This window comes from Capra hircus, chromosome 4 (assembly GCF_001704415.2).
Source record: "Capra hircus breed San Clemente chromosome 4, ASM170441v1, whole genome shotgun sequence".
Classification (NCBI taxonomy): domain Eukaryota; kingdom Metazoa; phylum Chordata; class Mammalia; order Artiodactyla; family Bovidae; genus Capra; species Capra hircus.
The window spans coordinates 108,723,543-108,748,474 of NC_030811.1; the positions used below are offsets into that span (position 1 = coordinate 108,723,543).

The following is a 24,932-nucleotide window of genomic DNA, read 5'->3' on the forward strand; positions in this document are numbered from 1 at the left end:
AACAGTAAAAATTGCAACAGTAAAGACCCCTGAATGACTGTAGGGAACAAAGCCCTTTGTCCCAGGTGGTAGGACAAGAAGTGCTAAGTATTGAGACTGTGACATGGATTTATTGCTGTAGCAACAGCTAGTCCATCCTCACCACTATACTAATGAAGGCCCTGCCTAAACATGAATGGACACATAGGACTCTAGGTTATTAAAGATTTCACTGTGAAGATGGTACATAGTCTAGTTGTAGACAAAAATTAAAATCCAAAGACTATAACTTCTTATAACTGTTTCATAAAAAAAAAAAATCATTTCATAATTATTCAGGATGGAACAGGGGTAGTTAATAAGAAGCTAACTGTCTTCCTAAAATCAAAGTTGAAACATTTTCATTAACTAGACAGACAGTATTTATATTAAGAAATAGTTTGTTTCTATCAACAGGCTAAATTTTAAAATTCTTGTTAGTCCTGTTTAAGCATCTTTTCCTAAAAGGGCTTAAAAAAACAAAAATCGATTTGACTTACAGTGTTGTTAGTTTCAGGTGTATAGCAAAGTGAATCAGCTATACATATACATTTATCCACTCTTTTTTTAGTTAATATGTTGTATATATAGTAGTACGTATATGCTAATCCCAATATTCCAATTTATCCCTTCTCCCTCTTATTCCCTGGTGACCGTAAGTTTGTTTTCTACTTTTGCGACTCTACTTCTGTTTTTTAAATAAGTTCATTTGTATTCTTTTTTCCCAAAAGGACTCTTGAGACCATTAATTCAATAGTACTTGTGGTGATTTAGTGGCTAAGTCATGGACAGCAGCCCACCAGGCTCCTCTGTCCATGGGATTTTTCCAGGCAAGAATACTGCAGTGGGTTGCCATTTCCTTTTCCAGTACTTCAAGGTATGTTATATGAAAAGAGTTTCCTTGGTCAAATAAGTCTGGGACGTCGGGTCAGAGAAAGTCACACAGGTGTTCTCCTCTTCCTATCCCTTTAAAAAAGTCTCCCTCTGAGTGTGTCATGAAATATTTCTCCTTTTGGCATGGCACAGTTAATTCAGTCAATTCAATCTCTTCATTATAATATAACACCTGCTATATGTAAAATAACATATCACATATATGTAAGTCACAAGTCATAGTAAAAATAAATAAGCACTCATGAATCCATGGCACAAATCAGTGTTACCAACACACGAAATGAGCTATGTTGGCTCCTAAATTCCTTCTCTAAATTCCTTTCTTCACCCAAAAAGAACAATCTTCTTAAATTTTATTTTTCTTTCTATTTTATTATACAGCTTTGTCACACATATATGCATCTTTAAATGATACACTGTTCAATGTTGTTGGCTTTCACTCCATTTTAATTTTGAAGAATTTCAGACTTACAGCAAAATTGACATCCTTTACCAATTGTCAGTATTTTCTACACTAATTTCATGTGTCTCTACGCACCACATATACATAGTTTTTCTGGATGCAAAAGTAAACTGCAGACATAGTAACATTTCACCCTTAAATATTTAAACACATATCTTTGAAGAATATGGACATTCTCTTGCATAACTGTAATACTATAGTCCCAAAGAAGTTGACATTAATAAAATATTATCAAATCTAATAATACAGTTCATGTTCAACTTTCCCTAATAAAGTCTTTGATACAGTTCTTATATTTTAACCTAGAATTCAATAAAAGCCAGGTATTATGTATATGACTGAAGACAAGATGGTGGAGAAAACCAAACTTGAGCCTACCTCCTCTCACAAGAACACCAAAATCACAACTAATTGCTAAACAACCATGGATAAAAAGATTGGAACCTTTCAAAAAAGATATTCTATATCCAAAGACAAAAAGAAGGCCAACAAAATGGTAGGAGAGTCACACTTGTGATATAATCAAATTCCATATCCTGACCCACAAACTGGAGAATAATTTTATCACAGAAGTTCTCGCACAGGAGTGTTCTGAGCCCCATGCCAAGCTCCCCAGCGCAGGGGTCTGGTATTGAGAGGAGGAGCCTCCAAAGCATTTGGCTTTCCCAGAAAAGGGGCTGATTATAGGAGATCCACAGGACTGGGGGTCAGACTCCACACGTGGAGGGTGCACACAAGGTCCTATAAGAACAGGGACCCAGAGCAAAAGCACGGACTTCAGAGGGGACTGGGCTGGACCTACCTGCTGGTCTTGGAGAGTGTATTGTGAAGGCATGGGGCAGCTGTGGCTCTCTCTAGTGTCCTGAAAGCTGGCAGTGGTAATATTGGGGAGTGTTTCTCTACTTGAACTCTCGTTAGAGGCACACATCTTACCGTGGGTAAAGCAGCAAGACCACACCCTGCCCAACAGCCTGAAGTTGGAGCGCCTCAGGCCAAACAATCCACAGGGCAGGAACACAGCCCTACTCATTAGTAGTCCCAATTCAGTTCAGTTGCTCAGTTGTGTCCGACTCTTTGCAACCCCATGGACTGCAACATGCCAGGCTTCCCTGTCCATCACCAACTCCCAGAGCTTATTCAAACTCATGTCCATCGAGTATCTTTCCCAGTATCAGGCTCTTTTCCAATGAGTCAGTTCTTCACATCAGATGGCCAAAGTATTGGCCACTCATTAGTAGACAGGCTGCCTAAAGACTTTCTGAGCCCATGGTCACCTGTAGACATGGCCCTTGACACAGCCCTGCCCACCAGAGAACCAAGAACCAGCTCCATTCACCAGTGGGCAAGCAACAGCCTCTCCTATCAGGAAGCCTTCACAAGCCTCTAGAACAGGTTCACCCACCAGGGGGCAGACACTGGCCTCTCACCAGAAAGCCTGTACAAGACTCTAGACCAGATTCACCCACCAGAGGGCAGACACCAGAAGCAAGAAAACTGCCATACAGCACTCCATGGAACTGAGTCTGCAAACTCAGGCCAGAACCGACCTTGGCACCAGCTGGTCACTGGACCTTGGGTAATGAGAGGGAAATGCACTGCTTGGACACAGAGGGCATCCCCTATTGGAGGAAACTTCTCCAAAACTTCCACATGCATAAAAATACAAATGGAAATTTAGACAAAATGTGGTGGCAGAGGAATATGTTCCAGAGGAAGGAGAAAGAAAGACACCCAAAATGACAACTAATGGCATGAAGACAAGCAATCTGCCCGAGGAAAGAGTTAAGAGTAACGGATGCACAGAGCAGGAAGGTGCAAGAAGTTTACAGAAGAGTCAGAAAATGCCAAGAACGACCAAAGAGATGAAGAATACAACTGAACTGAAAATACACGAGAAAGACTCAGCAGCAAAATAAATGAGGCAGATGAACGGATAAGTAAGCTTGAAGACAGTGCTGGAAACTACTGCTATGGAAGAGAATAAAGAAAACAGAACGAAAAGAAAAAAGGACAATTTAAGAGACTTCTGGGGCTCTGTCAAATACACCAATAACATAATAGGGGTCCCAGAAGGAGGAGAGAAAGGGCCTAAAAAATATCTGAAGAGACAATAGCTGAAAACGTCCCTAACACGGGAAAAGAAACAGTCAACAAAGTCCAGGGAGCACAAAGTCCCACGTAGGATTAACCCAAGGAGGTACAGGCCCAGAAACACAGTAATAAAACCAATAAAAATTAAAGACCAAAGCGAAAACATTAAAAGCAATGAAGGAAAAGCAACAAATAACCAACAAGGGAATCCCCATAAGACTATCAGCTGATTTTTCAGGAGAAACTGTACTAGCCAGAATTGAGTGGCATGATATATTTAAAGTGATGAAAGGGATGAAACTACAATGAAAAAATACCCTACCCAGCAAAGGCCTTGTTCAGATTGGTTTGAGAAATCAAAACTTTAGAGATAAGCAAAAACTAAAAGAATTCAGCACCACCAAATCAAATGCTAAACAACCTGCTCTAACTGAAAAAGAGAAGGCATCAATTAGAAACACTAAAATTACAAAATGGGAAAGGTCACTGGATAAATCAAACATATAGTAAAGGAAACTACCCTCATACAAATATACTATATAAACCAGTAACTGTGAGAGGTAAGTTCAGGATATTTGAAATGCATCTGAAATTAAGAGATCAGCAACTTAAACAATCGTATATATATATATATGTGTGTGTGTGTGCATGTGTATAGAGATTGCTATATCAAAACCTCATGGTAACCAGGAGCCAAAAAACTGTAAAAGATTTACATACAAAAGAGAAAAAAATCCAAGCACAGCACTAAACACAGTCATCAAATCAAAAGAGAACAAAAGAAGGAAGAAGAAAATGACCCTAAAAAACAAAATCCAAAACAGCAGCTTCAGCTGCATGCAACAAATTCTGGTACAGTCTTTTTTCATTTTTATTCTGTTACAAATATTTTCTAATTTTCCTTGTTACAGCTTCTTAGGTACACCCATCATTTAAAAGGGGTCACTTAATTTCCAAATACATGGGCTTTTTAAAAGTACCTTTGGTATTAATTTCTTATTTTGATATTAATCTCTCATTTAAATCCTTTCTTCTCTGCAATCACCCTCTGTGTTTTTTGTTTTCTGACTTTATTGAGGCTTTCAATGGCTAAGCCAAAGATCTCTCTTGGTAAATGTCACAATGCACTTGAAAATATGTGGTTTATCTTCAAATATCTTTTTTGATATTGACTTCTAACATAATTTCACAGTGATAAGAGAACAGTCTCTGTATGATCTCAATACCTTTAGACCATGAAATTTTTGTCATCACAGCCCCTACTGTCAGCATTTGTACTTTTCTTTCTGACTTGCTTCACGTAATATAGCAAACTCTAGCTGCACCCATGCTGCTGCAGATGGCATTACTTGCTCCTTCCCCTAGCTAAGTGCTATGCCACTGTACCTCTGTGCCACATCTTTACGCACGGCGTTCGTCTGTCGATGGGCATTTAGGTTGCTTCCATGTTTTGGTGATTGTGAACAGTGCTGCTATGACAGATGATGTATCTCTTTGAATTATATTTTTGTCTGATAGAACATGCCCTCACACCTTGCACAAAAATAAACTCAAAATGGCTTAAAGACTTAAACATAATGATACCATACAACTCCATGATACCATAAAACTCCTAGAAAAGAACATAGGCAAAACATTCTCTGACACAAATCTTATCAATATTTCCTTAGCTCAGTCTCCCAAGGGAATAGAAACAAAAACAAAAATAAATAAATGGGACCTAATCAAACTTGGGGCTTCCCAGGTGGCTCAGCTGGTAAAGAATCCACCTGCAATGCAGGAGACCCTGCTTTAATTCCCGGGTCAGGAACTTCCTCTGGAGAAAGGTTAGGTTACCCACTCCAGTATTCTTGGGCTTTGCTGGTGACTCAGCTGGGAAAGAATCCATCTGCAATGCAGGAGCCCTGGGTTTGATTCCTGGGTTGGAAAGAGCCCCTGGAGGAGGTCATGGCCACCCATTTCAGTATTCTTGCCTGGAGAATCCCAATGGACAGAGAAACCTGATGAGATATAGTCCATGGGGTTGCAAAGAATTGGACAGGACTGAGCAACTAAGCACAGCACAGCACAATCAAACTTACAAGCTTTTGCACAGTAAAGGAAACCATAAGCAGCATGAAAAGACAATGCTACAGAATGGGAGAAAATGATGCTACAGACAAGGGCTTAATCTCCAAAATACATACATAATAACAACAACAAAACACCAATAATCCAATTAAAAAATGGGCAGAAGACCTTAATAGACATCTCTCCAAAGAAGACAAACAGATGGCCAGCAGGCACATGAAAAGATGCTCAGCGTCATTAATTATTAGAGAAGTGCAAATCAAAACTACAACGAGGTCCCAGTCTACACCAGTCAGACGGCCATCATTAAGAAGTCTACAAATAACAAATGCTGTAGAGGATGTGGAGAAAAGAGAGCCCTCCTACACTGTTTGTGGGAATGCAAGTTGGTACAGCCACTATGCTGAACAGTATGGAGGGTCCTCAGAAAACTAAATTGTCTTTTAATAAAATTTTGTAAGCTTTCTGCATACATACAGATGTAGGCTTATTTACTAGGCTTATTCCTATGTACTGTTTTTTAAAAATTATTATTATTGCACAGAGTATATTTTAAATAACATTTTTGAACTCTCTATTCCTGACAAGTAGATATGCAATTAATTTTTAATAGCTTTATTGAGTCAATCAATTTTCATATATTTATCTTATAATTAGCTATATTGTTAAAATTTTTATTATATCTAGTAAATTTTCTATAGGTTCTTTGGGATTTTCTATGTAGATAACTGTATTATAAAATATCAAGTTATTTCTTTCCAATCCTTACATCTTCAAAGTACCACCTTTCTTTGGCTGAGAGAGAAAGAGTTAGTCGCTCAGTCATATCTGGCTCTTTGCTATCCCATGGACTGTAGCCCACCAGGCTCCTCTATCTATGGGATTCTTCAGGCAAGAATTCTGGAGTGGGTTGCCAGTTCCTCTTCCAGGGGATCTTCCCAACCCAGGGATTGAGCCTGGGTCTCCCTAAGGATCTATAATACAATACTGAATAGAAGCAGCAATAATGAACATCCTGAGTTTAATGGAAATATGTCTACCAACTTACCACTGGAACATTTATTGTAGGCTTTTAGAATTTTTATCAGAATAAGAATATAAAGGAGCTTACTTAAAAGAGAGAGATGGTACCAATTCCCTGATACTGTTAGGACTTGGTTAATGGACCAAAATGTGATCAAAATAAGGATTTCATGTGTGCTTTGAAAGATACTCTCCAATATCTTAGCGTATTCTTTAAGTACTGAGTTATAAGTTTATAAAATCAGCATACTAACAGCCTATATTTACTCATTTACTTGCACTATCATTAATTACATGAGTAGTGAGTAATTCTCCCACTATGGTAGACAGCCAGTCTGAAATCAGTCTGAAAAATCTGTGTTTAGCTGACAAGTTTAGACTACTTATATTATTTTGATAATAAATGTTTCCATCTTAATTTTTGATTTCTAGCTCCCTCACACATATGTATATTTTATATAAACATAAAATTAAACACTGATTTTTTAACATGTAATATGTTTATATATATATGTATTCACATATGTGTATCAGAGTACACATATACGTGTGTACTTATGTATGTATGTTTATGTATTATATTTGATATTAGATGAATTTGGTTTCATTTATTTTTTCTTCTTCTGGTTTAGAATTACCCACCCTAATTCTATCCTTCCAGTCCTTGCCCTTGGAATTAAGGGCATCTTAAGTTCTAAGTTAAGATGATACCTTAAAGTGTAAAGAGGACATCAGAACACTTTAATTGTGTTCATCTCTCTCTGACGTTTATGCTATGTCAGTTCTTTAGTACTGTGTTTTTGTAAAGTGTAAAAAGATATTATTTGACATAGTTTGTTTAGATTCATACACGTTTATTATTTTCTTTAACCATTAATTCAGATCATTTTTTTTCTGAATCATTTCCCTCCTTGAAGTTTATTCTTTGGAAAACTCTTTAGTATAAGTTTATACTGCAGTAAGCCCTCATAGTTGTTGTTTATTTTAAAATGTCCTATAATTCAAGAATAGAGGAATTCGTATGTTAGGGATACAATTCTAGGTTAAAGGTTTCTTTCTATCGGAACTTTAAAGCTATCAGTCTACTGTCCTCTGGCTATCAATACTACTGTTGAGAAATATGCTGGCTCAGAGCTTTGTTTGCTACGTACAGGGCATTGTAGCTACAGGCATCTATCTTCAGGGCAACCCAAATCTCTATTGCACACTGACTGTTATCGTTCCCATGACTGGATTTGCCTCAAGGTTGTTCCTTTTTTCTGGGGGATGTGCCCCCTACTTCAAAGTCTAGAAGTACATCAACAAGTATTTTTTAATCTAGGATCTAGTTGGTTTGAGGTGGAAGGGGCCCCCAGAGTATCGAGCTTGCCCTCTGGCTGGAAGTAACACAAACAGCTTTCTTCATTGCAAGACTTCTCAAGTTTTTAATATCCTAGCCTAAACTAAAACTACCTAAGAGGAAGATATGATATCCACCTCTGCCCAAACTTATTGACCAGAGCTTCTTACAGAACTAGTCTTCCACAAAATATAATTTGAAAAAAAAAAAAAAAAAATCCTGCTCTAAAGCTTCTTTCTAAAAAATTTTCCTCAGTACAGAAAAGAAATTTAAAAAAATTATCTTCAATACTTAAAGAACCCCATTACCAAGGCTAAAAAAAAATTAATCAGATTTCACAACATGCCAGGCTATGTTGTGAAATATGTGAGACACATATTTAAAAATAATGATAACACACAATCTCTGTCCTCAAGGTGTTCAGAGAGAAGAGAATAAGTAGAATACAATTTAGCGAATGCTCCACCAGTAGTTTGAACTAAATAACTGTCTCTTTAAAACTATAAAAAACTTTCTTTGCAAAATGTATATAAAATAAAATGCATCTTATTTGATAATTGTGGGATAACTAGGAACCCCTAGAAAATAAAAATTGGAAACCTAGTGCTCAGGAACAACATACCATATTGTAGCTACTTCTGGCCATGGACTAAACCATTATAGATTTTTTTCAACTAACTGTTGCCAAATGCATTATTCCAATTTTCAAATTCTCTATTCTAAGCCTAGAAATAGTAAAATTATTTTTTAAAATTCAGATATCTATTTTTAAAATGTTTACTGAGGTTTTTTTACTTTAAGCTGTAAGAATCTCGTCATTAAATAGTTTCCAATCTTCTGTATAGTTTTGTATGTATAAATATGAATGCAAAATACATTCATAGATATCAAATAAAATGAAAAGTTTACTTTGTTATCTTCTATTATTCAGCTTTAAAATCTATACTAGCTTTTCCTAGTTGAAAATCGCTACTGGATTCTTCTTACAAGAGTTCCTAAAGCCTTTGACTGTGTGGATTACAATAAACTGTGGAAAATTCTTAAAGAGATGGGAATACCAGACCACCTAACCTGCCTCTTGAGAAATCTGTATGCAGGTCAGGAAGCAACAGTTAGAACTGGACATGGAACAACAGACTGGTTCCAAATAGGAAAAGGAGTGTGTCAAGGCTGTATATTGTCACCCTGCTTATTTAACTTATATGCAGAGTACATCATCAGAAACGCTGGGCTGGAAGAAACACAAACTGGAATCAAGATTGCCAGGAGAAATAGCAATAACCTCAGATATGCAGATGACACCACCCTTATGTCAGAAAGTGAAGAGAAACTAAAAAGCCTCTTGATGAAAGTGAAAGAGGAGAGCGAAAAAGTTGGCTTAAAGCTCAGCATTCAGAAAATGAAGATCATGGCATCCGGTCCCATCAATTCATGGAAAACAGATGGGGAAACAGTGGAAACAGTGTCAGACTTTATTTGTTTGGGCTCCAAAATCACTGCAGATGGTGACTGCAGCCATGAAATTAAAAGACGCTTACTCCTGGGAAGAAAAGTTATGACCAACCTAGATAGCATATTCAAAAGCAGAGACATTACTTTGCCGACTAAGGTCCGTCTAGTCAAGGCTGTGGTTTTTCCTGTGGTCATGTATGGATGTGAGAGTTGGACTGCGAAGAAGGCTGAGCGCTGAAGAATTGATGCTTTTGAACTGTGGTGTTGGAGAAGACTCTTGAGAGTCCCTTGGGCTGCAAGGAGATCCAACCAGTCCATTCTGAAGGAGATCAACCCTGGGATTTCTTTGGAAGGAATGACACTAAAGCTGAAACTCCAGTACCTTGGCTACCTCATGCGAACAGTTGACTCATTGGAAAAGACTCTGATGCTGGGAGGGATTGGGGGCAGGAGGAGAAGGGGATGACAGAGGATGAGATGGTTGGATGGCATCACTGACTTGATGAACGTGAGTCTGAGTGAACTCTGGGAGTTGGTGATGGACAGGGAGGCCTGGCATGCTGCGATTCATGGGGTCACAAAGAGCCGGACACGACTGAGCGACGCGACTGAACTGAACTGAACTGAACTGAACTGAACTGAACCATCATCATGATGAGACTACTTAGTTAGCTGTGAAGTCCCCGATTTTTCAGTTTCCTACCACTGGACAAGGTGATGTGTACAGGCAGATTTTTATCATAAATTAATGAGCTACTGCCCTACAATTCTGAACTTTCTTGTACTTTACTTTTTCTTATTATTCTCCACTCCCAACCATATGCAATTAAAGACAGAAATGAGAACTTCAGATCACTTAAAAATGTATTAAACAGAAAGATACAATGAAAGAGTTCACAAAAATTAACTAATTAACAAATTAACATTTAGAAAGATGTTCATCCTTGTTAGTTTTTTTAAAGATAACATTTCTAAAATGAGAAATTAAAAAGAGCAGAAATTTGTTACACTGTCATTTTAATTATATAGCATGAATGTCCAGTGCCAGAAAGGTTACAGAAAATTAGGTTCCAATGTACATTGCTAATTACAGTGTAGATTGAAAGAATTTAATAATATAATCAATAATTTTTAAAGTACTATATTCTTTAACCTAATATTTGCACTGTAAAGATTCTATCCTACAGAAATAATTTAAAAAGCAAAGTTTTCACACAAAAATGTAATAAAAATGTCCTTTTTAAAATCACAAAATATTAAAAATTAGAAAACTACAAAAAGTTAAGAAAAGGGAAGATTATATAGGGTCACATTATATCCACTCACTAGTATATTGCCATTATGAAGATACTTAACACTGATTTATAATAATATGGTAAATTATGATAAGTGGTAGCCAAGAAGATATCAAATTGTACATGCTAATCTATTACAATTTTGTCTTTTAAAAAAGAGACTGAAAAGAAATATAGCAAAATATTAAAAGGAGGATAAGGGATATTTCTTCTTTATTCTTTCTAAAAAATTTTTTTAAAGTTTTTCCATGGAAAGAATTTTAATATTTCTGAAAACAAAAAGTTTAAGTCAATAAAAGGTTTGCCAATACTTTACCCACCACTTCTTTTTCTTATGGCTCCGTGATGGCAAATTGTTCCCCGTTCCCTTTCCCAAAACCAAACTAAAAATTTTATATTCTTTTGTTCACGTGAAAGGGCACACTTCTCCTGTAACTATTCAGTTGCCTAACTGCTAAAACAATACCCTAATGAAACAAATAGACAGATTTTACCTTATTTCCTTCTTCTTTGAATTGAGGATTAATTATTTTCACAAAAGAATAAAATAACTGACGAATCCTGGAATCTCCAATAAATGCAATATGTTTATCTACGAGGCAGTTCTTTGCTTCACTGGAATCAACAAGGAAACATCAATTATAATACAGAAAATCAGCCCAGGCATCTTCAAAGCACATAATTTGTGAAGAAAGTAGCACAGGATTATTATATACAGTTATGTTGTCATTTTAGAAACAGGTGGCCAGGTTTGTTTAACCTACCAGTTCGTGCATGATTGATTAATTCGATTAAGTGTTTCATATGTACTTGAACCACAGTAAGTGCTTAATACTCACTCTCTCAGAAAAACTGCAAGAGGTAGCTATCCAAGTCCCAAAGCAAAAGTCTTTCATTCACAGGCTATTGCCCTTGGCCCCTGGTTTTCTCTCACCTGAGATAAAGCAGATTGGTCCAAAGCTTTCCCTAATGCTTTAGAGCAAGAATACTCTTTTGGACTCACCCCCACTCCTGCCCTGTCAGCACTTCTCTACCATCACATGGAGAAGCACCATCTGCCACTTTCTTTGCTCTGTTAACACTTCTCTACCAGATACTAAGACCCATCTTAGCCAAGAAGAAAAAACATAATAAATGAAGAAACTTTACCTGATTTTGTACTTATGCATCATACAGCTGTGAGGCTGCCAAACCTTCTCTCCAAGAAATCTGCCGCTTGAGAGAAGGTATTCACATGAATCACTGCCTGTAATAATTAAACACAATAATGTTGCTAACAATAGTTATATTTTTATACACTGGCTGTCTATTCCATTTTACCCTTGGAGTTGAGAGAGTACAGAGTTTTCTACACTTCACTGTACCCTCTAGGTACATACGACTCATCCTTAAGAAGCAGAGCAACTATTAATATATTAATATTGAAGCCAATGAGAGGCACTAGTACAGATAAATCACCTAGAATATTCTTCATCCCCAATGCTACGGCAACACTTTGGCAGTTCCTTCTACCGCAAGTTTCAGGGACATCTTGCCTCAAAATAGCCTTTGTATCTGTTTATCACTTCTACTTCTAGTTGGGAAACAAAAGTTTCAGGGATAGAAGAGAAGACTCTGGAAATGACTTCCTATTCAACTATTACAGTATTTCGTGCATTAGTACATCAGAAACCTGGTAAATACTGAAGTATTTTATAAATCGACGCCCTGATTTTTTACAACTTCCCTGGAAGGACGTGGGCTATATCCCTACTCTGTAAATGTGCAAACAGAGAAAGACTTATTAAAAACTTCTTAAAATGCGTAATAAAATGTCATCCCTTTACAATCTCACAAAGACTTGTAACACTGTTAGTCAAAAGATGGCTGAAGATACACATGATCAATTACCAGTAATAAATGCTATTATTAATATCCATCCTCTACTTCTCTCGACTGTCTCTTGCCTCCACCGTCAGGATGACAGCAAACTCCTCCCACTGTGGTTGGGAGAAGTTTCAAACAGAAAATCCCATTTCTGCAAACCCCCTCACTCCTGTGTAAACTGGGACAGATGGTTACCCTGCTTCTTTTGGCCATGTTACTGTACATTAGCTTAATGTACATGACCAATGTACGTGGTTAAACAGGGGGTTGGAGGCATCAGAAAAGTTCAAGTATATCAAATGGACGAGGGAGAAATGAGATGTGTACATTAACTGTGGGGTTACAGTTAATGTGCTTTTAAATTTGATCTCCAGTTCTTTAACGGTCAATAGCAATCTCTATTTGTTTTACAAATAGTTAAGGTCAGGACTGAGAATCTGGTAAAAAGAATACTACAGAACAAAACGGTGGAGATAGGAAAGAGCCAAAGATATTTTAAGTAGAACACATCTCTTTTCTCCATCCAGTTGTCTGGACAACACACAGATAAAAGGTGATACAAACACAAGGCAAGTAAGCATAAACAATGAAAATGTTGATACCACAGCGTCATAAACTCTAAAACAGAACAGGGAGGAAAGTGAAAATAGTACACCATTCTGTTGGTGAAAACTGGATAAGGAAAGTAGATGATAAGTTATTATATTTTTGTAATTACAGATGTAGCCTAAGCAGTTTTTTCTGTATTTTAAAGATTTTTTAATAACATCTCTCTAAGGAAACTATAAATAATCAGTTCTTAATTCTTTTCAATTATCAAAAACTAATGCTAGTTCTAACAAACAAAATTAAGTTACATAAACAGTCACGGAGGAATAAAGAAAGGACTATAGAAGCACACAATTATCTCCTAAAAACAGCACCGCTGCTGCATTTTAAATAATGGCCATATAGTAAAATCCTATTAAAAATCCAGTAAATGTTTAAAATTAGGACGAAAATTCCGTATTTACAGCACTTCTACCTCTTTAAATACATCTATTAAGCCAAGCAAAAAGTTAGTAACACATTTATTTTATTAAAAAGTTATATAAGAAGTTTTAAACAATTGGCACTCTGTAAAGTTTTCCTTTCTTCATCCCTTCTTCTTATTGCTCTTACTTGACTTCTGTTTCTTAATAGAAGTTCAATCAATCTTCAGTGTGTTAGATTATGCTATTTGTTTAACCATCTCTATAGGTTATTGATATGATTTTGTGGAGATGGAAGTGCCACACCAGTGTCTTAAAATAACCAATTTTCTCCACCAGAAAATGTGTGTGTTAAAATGCCAAATTCTTCTTTCCCTCTTTAATATTACTGCTCAGACATTATTTTTCAGTAGTTCAGCTGGTAGAAAACAAAAGCTCTAATCTCAAGACCCCACATTAGAAAAACCTCATACCAAGACAGATTTAAAGTTGTCACTAGCCAAAAGACATTTTGAACACTGCATTTTAAAAACTAGCTGGTCTTTCTGGGAAAAATATTCAACTACCATATTAAGGTAGTTGAATAAATGCTAGTTATTGGTGACTCTTCATAATATATGCAAAAAAACAAAAACAAAAAAAACCCTTGTATCTGAAACAGTCTCTGTAACTTATCAGTTAAAGTGAAAATCACTCAGTCGTGTCCAACTCTCTGGGACCCCATGCACTGAGGCCTGCCAGGCTCCTTTGTCCATGGACTTTTCCAGGCCACAATACTGGAGTGGGTAGCCATTCCCTTCTCTAGGGGATCTTCCTGACTCAGGGATCAAACCCAGGTTTCCCGCATTGCAGGTGGATTCTTTACCGTCTGAGTCACCAGGGAAGCCAGTTAAGGTCTACTCAAAACAGAAACTACACCAGCTATTTTAGTAGAGAGAATGTAATATGAAGAACTGTTAGGAAAGTAAAAGAACTGCTAAGTAGATAACTGAAAAGGTAATGAGGACACAGACTTTTACATATTTGTCAGCAAAATAATAAAAATAGTAGCACTAGTAAATACCATAATATCTGATTAAAAATAAATTAACTAGTTCTAAAAAAAAAAAAAAAAACTCCGCAAAATTCCATACTCTAAAAACTAGTTCTTTTCCTGGGAAGGAAACAGTTTTAAAATCAAATCACTAAATGTAAGTCTAAATGTTCAATTAATGTGACACATTTATATTATGTATACTAGCTACATGTTAACATATGCTGGCACATTATTTTCCTTTGAAAATTTACCCAGAAGAATCCCAAACAAAAGAAAACAAAATACTACAGTCATTATTTCCAATTGCTTCATATAATTTTGATAGCTACCTTAATACAACCAGTGAGATGAAAGTTGCCAAGTGCTCAGATAAATCAAGTTAGGAACAGAATTTTTAAAAAGAAAAAAAAAGCAACTAATGGGATAGAATTATCTACTCCAGCTGTCTCTAATACAAAGATTATCTAGATGAATGGCTGTCTTCCCTTCATTCTGTTATCTTAAGCATAAGCATTCTCATTTGTCAATCTAAAGTCTCAGGCTTTTATGCATGATTTTTCTATAATAGAAAGATACTAAGAGCAGACAAAGTAAGTAAACAAGTTAAAAAACAAACCTGAAAAACAAAACAAATAAAGAAAACACCTGACCTGCTAAATAAACTGAGGCTTATATTTGTCATTGAATAGAATACCTCTGGCACACTGCACCTTTAGACTGAATCATCTTGACAAAGCTGTATGTTTCTTGCTAACAACCATGAAAATACCAGATCATAAAGTTTACAATCTGATCTGCAGAATATTTTATTTGTCCCAAACTTAGCAAGTTATACTTCTGTCTGTGTTGAAAAATCACCATTTACAATTTTCTTTAGATAAGCTAGGAGTGCCTCTTTACAAGTGGTGTCATGTAGATCAGGATTTTTCTAGCAGCCAAAGAAGGGAAAGCCTGAGAGACCGAACGCTGCTTCTTGTTTTAATTTCTGAAGCTTTGAACTCATTTTTCCAAACCATGCAGTATTATTTCATATTTGCATTAAATATGCCTATGACAGAAAGGAATTAGAAGTCAACAAAACTAAGACATTTGAAGCAAGTTAACTTTATCAATTAGAAAATCTAAATTTAACCAGATTGGAACTATTCTTAAGGCTATTGATACTGGCTTCTTATCCCAGAAATGATGCCTTTAGTCTATAATCACAATATTAATGGATATCTTGTGATTCCATAACGGTAAAATTTACAAAAAATGTAACTAAAAGAATAACTACTTTTTTAAATGTCATTTTTTATGTAAAATAATATTAATAATGAAAAAAACCCACAAAACACTACTTTCTAAAATTAAGATCAGAACATGAAATTCAATTAAAACCAAAAGAACCAAATGCAGGGAGGCAAAGAAAAGGAAATAAGGACTTCAAAAGTCTGTTTATCCAATAACTGTTACAGAGTTCCTACTATGTGTTAAGCTCTGATGATTTAAGGATGAATAAAATACCCTTGGAAGCTCAAAGTTTATGTGGGGAGGTCAGATACAAATTATTATAATACAAGATGGTAAGTCTGTACTAGCTACTGTAGAAACACTGAATTCCTAATTTCTACTTCTATGCTGGTGACATCTGAACCAGGATTTGAAGGAACAAGTAAACAGGTCAGATTCTGAAGTTTTAGACATGTAACTCGTTGGACTGTGAAGAAAGCTGAGCGCCGAAGAACTGATGCTTTTGAACTGTGGTGTTGGAGAAGACTCTTGACAGTCCCTTGGACTGCAAGGAGATCAACCAGTCCATTCTAAATGAGATCAGCCCTGGGTGTTCTTTGGAAGGAATGATGCTAAAGCTGAAACTCCAGTACTTTGGCCACCTCATGTGAAGAGTTGACTCATTGGAAAAGACTCTGATGCTGGGAGGGATTGGGGGCAGGAGGAGAAGGAGATGACAGAGGATGAGATGGCGGGATGGCATCACTGACTCGATGGGCGTGAGTTTGAGTGAACTCCGGGAGTTGGTGATGGACAGGGAGGCCTGGCGTGCTGCAATTCATGGGGTCGCAAAGAGTCGGACACAACTGAGCGACTGAATTGAACTTTTAGAAAATCACCATTTATTGGAAAATGAGTAAGACAATTTTTGGCTGGCACTGTGAGGTTGAATTAGTATTTCTAAATGATTTAACCCATGTTCTGACAGAAAACACTTTCTCACTCCTTTTATACGTTACTACTGTCTAAGAGGCTCCAGAAAGGCAGAATATAACATAATGGTATGAGACACGACTAACTGGGTTTTAAATCCTAGCTCAGTCAGATTAATGGTGTGTCTTTAGGCAACTTAACCTCTCATGCCTCATCTTTAAAATGTAAATAATACTGCAATTCTCTGAATCTAAGACCACTGATTATAAAATACACCATTATTTTATATAACAGTAGGAAAAATGTTATCAATTAAACTTTGACATGCAATCAAAGTTTTAAAAACTCATCTTGATTATGGATATTAAAAATGGTGGGGGCAGGAAGTGGGAAGCATTTGTATCTACCCATAGGCTGGTTGCAAAGACAAATTAAGATTTAAAATCCTTAGTAGAACAGCACCTGGCATATAATAAGTGCTCAATGATAGCATGTAGTTTTGCCAAGCTTTGTTTTCTGTAGTGTGCAATTTTTTACTTTCTTTAGCTTGTAAAACAAGAGATACTGAATCTGTGTATTTCAATTGCATTCACTCTCCTGGCCTGAGGCAAACCCATACTCACACACTGGAGATTTTAATACACAGCCTAAACCTCTATATGTAACATAACGTCCTTTCTTATTCTAAAGATTTATGATGCTGTGATTCAAGTGTTTGATTATCCTTGTGTGAAAAGCATTGCATCTGACTGTTTCACACTGCTAAAGCATGAGGCTGGCTAAAAAGTTTCTGGTAAGATCATTTCTCTCCCCCATCTCTGGCTCACGTTCCTGACATTCCGCTTGGGCATGTACACACACCAGGTGTACTGCTTCACACTCAAGACACTGAAGCACCTACAGAAGCTGCTGCTGAGCTTCTGGAGGAGGCTTTATAAACAATCCCAGATTGCTACACTGACTCTTAAGGTTCCATCTGACATTCTGTTTTTCCTGCGGACGACAGATCTTGAAAGGATGAAATTTATAATCTAAATATAGCAATTAGGACCACGTTTATCAAAAGACAGAAACACAATTAAAAAAGGGAGGTGGTGGTGGGGGGAGGGGGGGGCCAGATGTTTAACTTATAGGAGGACCATGCTGTTGCTGTTGCTGTTAAGTCGCTTCAGTGGTCTGACTCTGTGCGACCCCACAGACGGCAGCCCACCAGGCTCCCCCGTCCCTGGGATTCTCCAGGCAAGAACACTGGAGTGGGTTGCCATTAGAGGACCATAGCACACACTTATAAAAGTTACCTCCACTATCACATACATAAAATTGAGTTAAATTTCTATCATCTTGTAACAAAATAGCATAATATGTCAGTGATCAGAAATTTTTCTTTAAAGTGACTATAAATGAATGCATTAAATTGCTAGCTTTATTTTGTATATGAAAGTGTTGGACTTCTCTTACAGCAAATGAACCGAAGTCTTGCCAGGTCATGTGAATGTGATCTATGCGAAGCTGGAGGAAAAAGGCCAAGAGGGTATAAGCAATTTATCTTTTTCAATCGATTTCGTGTATTTATATAAAAGGCTATTCATCCAGTACAGTACTAGAGTGTAAGATTTTTAATTCTCAAGCATCGCAGAAAACAAGCGGGCACAACCAATCAAAATATCCTTTACTTTTAAAGATTTCCTAAAATGAGAAGCGAGTTAGGATTCCAGTGCCCCCTTTACCGGATATTTTGCCAAAGTAGGTGTGAAGCTAAACGAAAACACCTTAAATGCGCACCTATTACACACTACCTTTTGACCAGTTATCTCACAATCACCAAGAGCTGTCCAGATAATGGCTTCAAAACTACAAGAACCACAAACAAGAGATCCTATCTTTGTTAATTTCCCTCAGCCTGTCAACCTCTATCCTAGTGACATTCTCACAGAGAAAATTAAGGGGAAAAAAAATCAAGGACAAGTAAATATCCCTTGATTACCGAAAAATAACATGTTCTGAAAGAATGAGGTCATATTTCCTTACTCTTTGCACCAATTTCAAAACCCACAGCGAAGGCCTCCTCTCAGACTGCTTCCAACTTGTTTTCCTTGCCCACCTCAACTCCTGTCAACCCGTAAGTTCTTTTCTAATATCGGCAGCAGTGTCTTCACTTTGTAAAAAGTGTGCAACCAGACCCCTTTAAACGTTTCTGAATCACAAAGCCTGGGTGACACCTCCTCCATTTGGCCAAGGGCATCTTCTGCCAGCTGTCAACTCGGCGGCAAAAGAAAATGGGGCAGCCCTTGCCGCTGTCCAACAGCTTGGCCCCGCTGTTCCAGGGGCAGAAACGGGATAAAACAAAGGCTAAAAAGCCGGGCACCTAAGGCGCAGAATTGGGCGACCCCACTTGGAGCCGAGGTGCCCCCGTGGCGGGCGGCCTTGGCCTCCAGGCGCCCTGGGCTGGCCCCCGAGGGCCGCCTGCTCGCCTCCTGCACGCGAGCCCCGGGCCTGCCGCGTGTCCCCCGGCCCAGCCCGCGCAGGAGCCGGGACCCCCGCTACCCGCTGGGCCCGGCCCGGGCGGGCGCCCCCGACTCCTGCACCGGCGGCTCGCGGTGGGGGTGGGGGGGCGGTGCCAGGACCACGGGCCCTCGACCCGCGGCCGCCTGAACTGGGGTCCGCTCGCCGGTCGGGGGCGCCCGGCCCGCCGCCCGGGCCCCCTGGGGGCACGTGGGGGGACCGCCCGCCCCGCCCGCTGGGCGCGCCGGCGGGCGGCCGCGTGAGCGTGGGCGTGTGTCGGGCGAGGGGGCGGCCTCCAGCCTCCGCGTCGCCTGCTCCCGCCCCGGCCGGCCCGGGCAGGGGGAGGGCCCGCTCACCTCGGTAGCGGCGGGAGGCGAGGTGGCACACCGCGAGCAGCAGTACGGCCACCAGCGCCAGCACCTTGGCGCTCCTCACGCTGAAGTAGTGGTTGATCTCCCGCTTGCCCAGGTTGTAGGCCAGAGCCGCCATCTTGGTTCCTCCATGACAACAGTGCGCGGCGGAGCGGGGAAGGGGCGCCACACAGGGGCAGCACTGGGGCTGCCGCCGCCGCAGCCAGGCGAGGAGCCGCCGCCAGCCCTCGGGGCCGCCACCCGCGCCTCCCGCCGGGGAGGCTGACCCCGCGGCGCCCCCGGCCTCCACCTGCCCCTCCTCGGCCGCGGGCGCCTCGGCGGCCTCCCCCCAGCCCCGCCGCCGCTGTTCCGCCGTGCCTTTCCCCCAGGCGCCCTGGACGCCTGTCTCCTCCCCTTCCTCCTCCTCCCCTTTAGCCTCCTGTCTTAAGAGAGGCTGCGCTTGCGAGGGGGGTCCGGTTGCCCAGTCCTCCGGGGTCACGGACCCCAGACTGTCCTCAGGGGTCACCGGGTCACCTGCGGCAGGCGGCGGCGGCGGCAGAGACATGGGGGTGTGAGGAGAGGGGACCAGGCTTCCACCCTAGCCCGAACGCGACTCCTGGGCTTTTAATTAGCTTACTGGCGGCAACCTGAGCCCAGGTTGGGGCAATAGAAGTACCGTTCCGGAAGAAAAGCAAACATCGTCCCCCTCCTTCCTTCCGCAACACACCTTTCAACGAGCTTTCTACTCCCTAAACCTGTCTAGCAACTTCACTTTCACTGTTCACTTGCCTGCATTGGAGAAGGAAATGGCAGCCCACTCCAGTGTTGTTGCCTGGAGAATCCCAGGGACAGGGGAGCCTGGTGGGCTGCCGTCTATGGGGTCGCACAGAGTCGGACACGACTGAAGCGACTTAGCAGCAGCAGCAGCAGCAAACCTGTCTAGCAGGATGCGAAGGCCACCCCAGTGTCACCGGGGCTTATCGTCAGGCTCTCTGGTCAGTCTGGATGCCCCCCAGATGCAAGCCAGGTGTAGACACTGCGGACAGCCTTAGCACCATCCCACCTGTATGATGACCAGTCTTAACTCACTCTTCGGAAGCCCATTTCTCTTGAAAACTGGAGAAAAAAAAAAAAAAAAGTCCTGGCTTTACCCAAGTCCAGTGAGCCAAAGTATATCAAAAGTATAGAGTGCTTTCTTGCTCAGTCGCTTCAGTCAAGTCCGACACGTTGCGACCCCGGGGAACTTATAGCCCACCAGCTTCCTCTGTCCATGGGATTCACCAGGCAATAACACTGGAATTTACTCCCTTCTGGAATGAACAGAGTAGAAGATACAAAACGAGCCTCGCTTGATGTAGGTGTTGGTGAGAAAAGAACTCCACTTTTTTGTATTTACATGAGCGTTGGCTAGGTGGTTGGGCCAGACGTCAAAATGTGTTCTCCGGACCATCATTCATGCTCCTGAAGTTGGTTAATGTGGTTATCAAAAAAGGGAGCACTCCTTTGCCTTTGTTAAACGCTCCTTAGTCCCCCACTTTATTTATTTCGTTAGTTTTCTGGCTTCCCCTGTGATGCCTTCCATGTGGGAATGCTTATTTACTTTTGCTTCCTTTTCTGCTTGAGTGAGTTCCTGATTAGTTAGGGTGTTTTCAGGCGTTCTTTCAACTTTCCCGTTTAACCATTCCTGAACTTGTATAGATCCCTCTTAAAGTGTTCGATATGATGGGACTGTAGAGATCTTGCCATCCCAATTCTTTTCATCCAAGGACTCTTTTTATTATGTTTTTATCTATGGACCCCATATCTTAAAAGATTTTTTGACACTTAAATGAAATCACATACGTCACTGTCATGGATGTAATTCTAATAAGCAATAAAGCTAAATAAGTGGACAAACACTAGGCACTGTTCCCTGGAAATGGTTGCTTAATTTTGGCTGTCGTGCTTCTGATCCAAGGTTGATCACATGCTGGGAGAATTAAATCAGATATTGCAAAAAAAAAAAAAAAAGATAAATAACTCTGCTAACAGTATACGGTCTACCAAATCACATCTTGGAAATTTCTATGATGTCATCAACAGCAAATTAGAATTTCTGATCAGCACGTGATAACCAGTGTTAGCCTGCAGGGTTGATTTAATGCCTGCCAAAAGTAAAGAAACTTGACATTTTATTTAATTGCAATTTCCAGAAGGCTTTCTGAAATGTTGTAAATAGCTTGTGGCCCCCCTTCCTTCTCTCCAGTTCAGTTAAGCCACTCAATTGTGCCCAACTCTTTGTGACCTCATGGATTGCAGCACGCCAGGCTTCCCTGTCCATCACCAACTTCTGGAGCTTACTCAAACTCATGTCCTTTGAGACAGTGATGCCATCCAACCATCTCATCGTCTGTCATCCCCTTCTCCTCCCACATTCAATCTTTCCCAGCATCAGGGTCTTTCTGATGAGTCAGTTCTTCACATCAAGTGGCCAAAGTATTAGAGTTTCAGCTTCAACATCAGTCCTTTCAGTGAATATTCAGGACTGATTTCCTTTAGGATGGACTGGTTGGATCTCCTTGCAGTCCAAGGGACTCTCAAGAGTCTTCTCCACACCGCAGTTCAAAAGCATCAGTTCTTAGGTGCTCAGCTTTCTTTATAGTCAAGCTCTCACGTCCATACATGACTCTTTGAAAAACCATAGCTTTGACTAGACGGGCCTTTGTTGGCAAAGTAATGTCTCTGCTTTTTAATATGCTGTCTAGGTTGGTCATAACTTTTCTTTCAAGGAGCAAGTGTCTTTTAATTTCATGGCTGCATTCACCATCTGCAGTGATTTTGGAGCCCCCCCAGAATAAAATCTCTCCCAAAGTTTCCATTGTTTCCCCATCTATTTGCCATGAAGTGATGGGACCAGATGCCATGATCTTAGTTTTCTGAATGTTGAGCTTTAAGCCAGCTTTTCCACTCTCCTCTTTCACTTTCATCAAGAGGCTCTTTAGTTCTTCGCTTTCTGCGGTAAGGGTGGTGTCATCTGCATATCTTTCCCTCCAGTTTAAAGCTAATCCTTCTCTGCTCTGAATCTCTTCCTGTCCCCCTTTCTTGGGAGTGTTGACGACTCCATCAGTTATCCCTATGTCAGTCATTCTCTTTCTGTGTCTTCTTTAAACTCTTCCTCTCTCCTGGACATTTCCCTTCTACTAAGAACTCTGTTTTGTTAGTGAAGCCCATCCATGGACTGTGTTTCTTTGTGTTCAACGCTCCATCTAGTTCCTTATCCGACAAGCTCTAGGAAGAATAATGTTGAGTTTTCAGTCTTCACTTGCTCGACTCCCATTCTCCCTTCTAAATAACTCAAATATGTTGCCTTCTCTCCATCCCCTTGTTGTTGCCTTGCTTAAGGCATGATACCTTGCTGGAATTTTTTATCCTTTAAACTTTTCTCTCTCATGTCTGGCTCAAAAATTCAGTCTTACAGCTTCCTGCCATTCCTCTAACCAGACTGAACTTTCTTAAATATAATAATGCTAAAAACTAGTTAGTGGCTCCATGTTTATTTGCCAGAATGTTAACTAATGCTCAGCAGATTATCTCAATGGTAATAATATTAAAAAAAAAAAAAAAGAAACGATCTAATAGGAGACAAAATGAAAAATACTGACCACACTTTACTCCTTCCCTTCTATTTTTTTTTTCCTTTTTAACCAAATATCTATTTCCTGTTGTACCACAGGAGGTCATGAGGATAAAGAAGAGAGGAAACAGGTTTGAAAAGGACCAGCACCATAGGAGAAGCACAGTTCTGAGGTGAGAATATTTTGATAAAAACTGTTCCTGCTCTACTGTGTCCGTTTTGTTGGGATTTTAAAATTTGGGTATAATTGGCATTTGGCATTGTATGAGTTTCTAGCGTACAATGTGATTTGATACTTGTATATACTGCAAAATCGTAACTGGTTAACATTTGTCCCCATGCCTACATACATAAAGAATCTGTCTGCAATAGAAGAGACATGGAGATGTGAGTTCGATTCCTAGGTTGGGAAGATTCCCTGGAGAAGGAAATGGCAACCTACTCTAGTATTCTTGCCCGGAAAATCCCAGCAGAAGAGCCTGGCAGGCTACAGTTCATGGGGTTACCAAAGAGTTGGACATGATTGAGTGACTAAACAGCAACATACATAGATGGTTACAGGATATTTTTTCTCATGATTAGAACTTTTAAGATCTACTCTGTTAGCAACTTGCAAATATGCAATACAGTGTAATTAACTATACTTCCATTCTGACTTGAGAAATTCTTTCTCTTCTTTTCCCAAATTTTTTTCTCCTCTTTCATCTGTGTCCTTGATTGTATCAGTAAAATTTCATTTGAGAATCTGGTATCATAAGTTTCCCTTCTTTATTTTTACCCATAAACTGCTCCCTCTTCACTGTTTAGCCAGCGTGTAAGCTCAAATACTTCCTATTTAAAACATCTTCCTTAATTCACCACACAATCTCTTCTCCCTTAACTGTCAAACTTCTGGCCTGATCCTTTTTCAATTATTTATTGGTTCTTTAAATACTTGAAAACTGACTTCTGCTCCTATTACTTTACCTACACTACTTTCTTTAGCTCTCATGTTATCCAGCCATACTAAAGTACAAGCCAGAAAACATTATGTATCTGTTGCTTTTTTCTTACTATTAATATTACTCACTTAGCTTGAATACCTTTTCTCCTGTACTCCATATGCTACTTATTTAAAACCTTTCTTCTTCCCCCACCTTCAGCCTTAGTAAGGTGTAATTGACAAATAAAATTGTTTATAGGGTACAAAGTAGTGATTTGATATAACCATCCTTTGTGAAATGATTAACACGATCAGAAGAACTTTCTCCTGTAAAGACCTGTGCCGGGAGCCAGCGCGAGGAATTCCGCCCATGGCACAGGTCATGAGGAAGGAGGCTTGGCATACACAAAGGTGTGATCGAGCCTCAGGAAACCCCCTGTTCCCAAGCATCTACCCCCAAAACCAGAGTCTATCTACTTTACTGTTTCATGCTCTCGCCTACACCTCTGAGTTTGCGGGGGGCTGACCCCCATTACCTCTCTCGGAGAAGGAGTAAACGTGCAGCTCCAAGTCAATAAAAATTCCTGGGCATGACAAGAGTGTTTCAATTTATGGACTCCCCTGAAGGTTATCTAGCCCACCTGTATAGGTTCGTCTGGCCACATGTGATTGTTTACAGCCTCCCGACCTGAGAGGCACGAGATGTTTTAGACTTACTAAAGGTGGATTCTTTTGGGAAGTTAGAAATTATTAGTATAGTGGGTTGGTTAGGAATTATATTGGTGAAGGGTTTTTCATTTGTTGTGCCAATAATTGCTGCTAATTCCCTGCCCTGGGTGTGACAAGAGTGTCTCAGGTCAAACCTCTCTGATGACAGACTAG

The 24,932-nt window shown here is 39.7% G+C and overlaps 1 protein-coding gene across 1 annotated transcript in view; it reads right to left on the reverse strand.

The window, feature by feature from the left end:
- Positions 1 to 19,887, reverse strand: part of CASD1 (CAS1 domain containing 1) — a 53,666-nt gene extending 33,779 nt beyond the window's left edge. The window contains exons 1-3 of the mRNA XM_018047419.1: positions 19,522 to 19,887; positions 11,795 to 11,891; positions 11,140 to 11,260 (exon numbers count right to left, since the gene is read on the reverse strand). Of these exons, the coding sequence (XP_017902908.1) occupies positions 11,140 to 11,260; positions 11,795 to 11,891; positions 19,522 to 19,654 (351 nt within the window). The 5' untranslated portion in view covers positions 19,655 to 19,887. The remainder of the gene's footprint in view (positions 1 to 11,139; positions 11,261 to 11,794; positions 11,892 to 19,521) is intronic.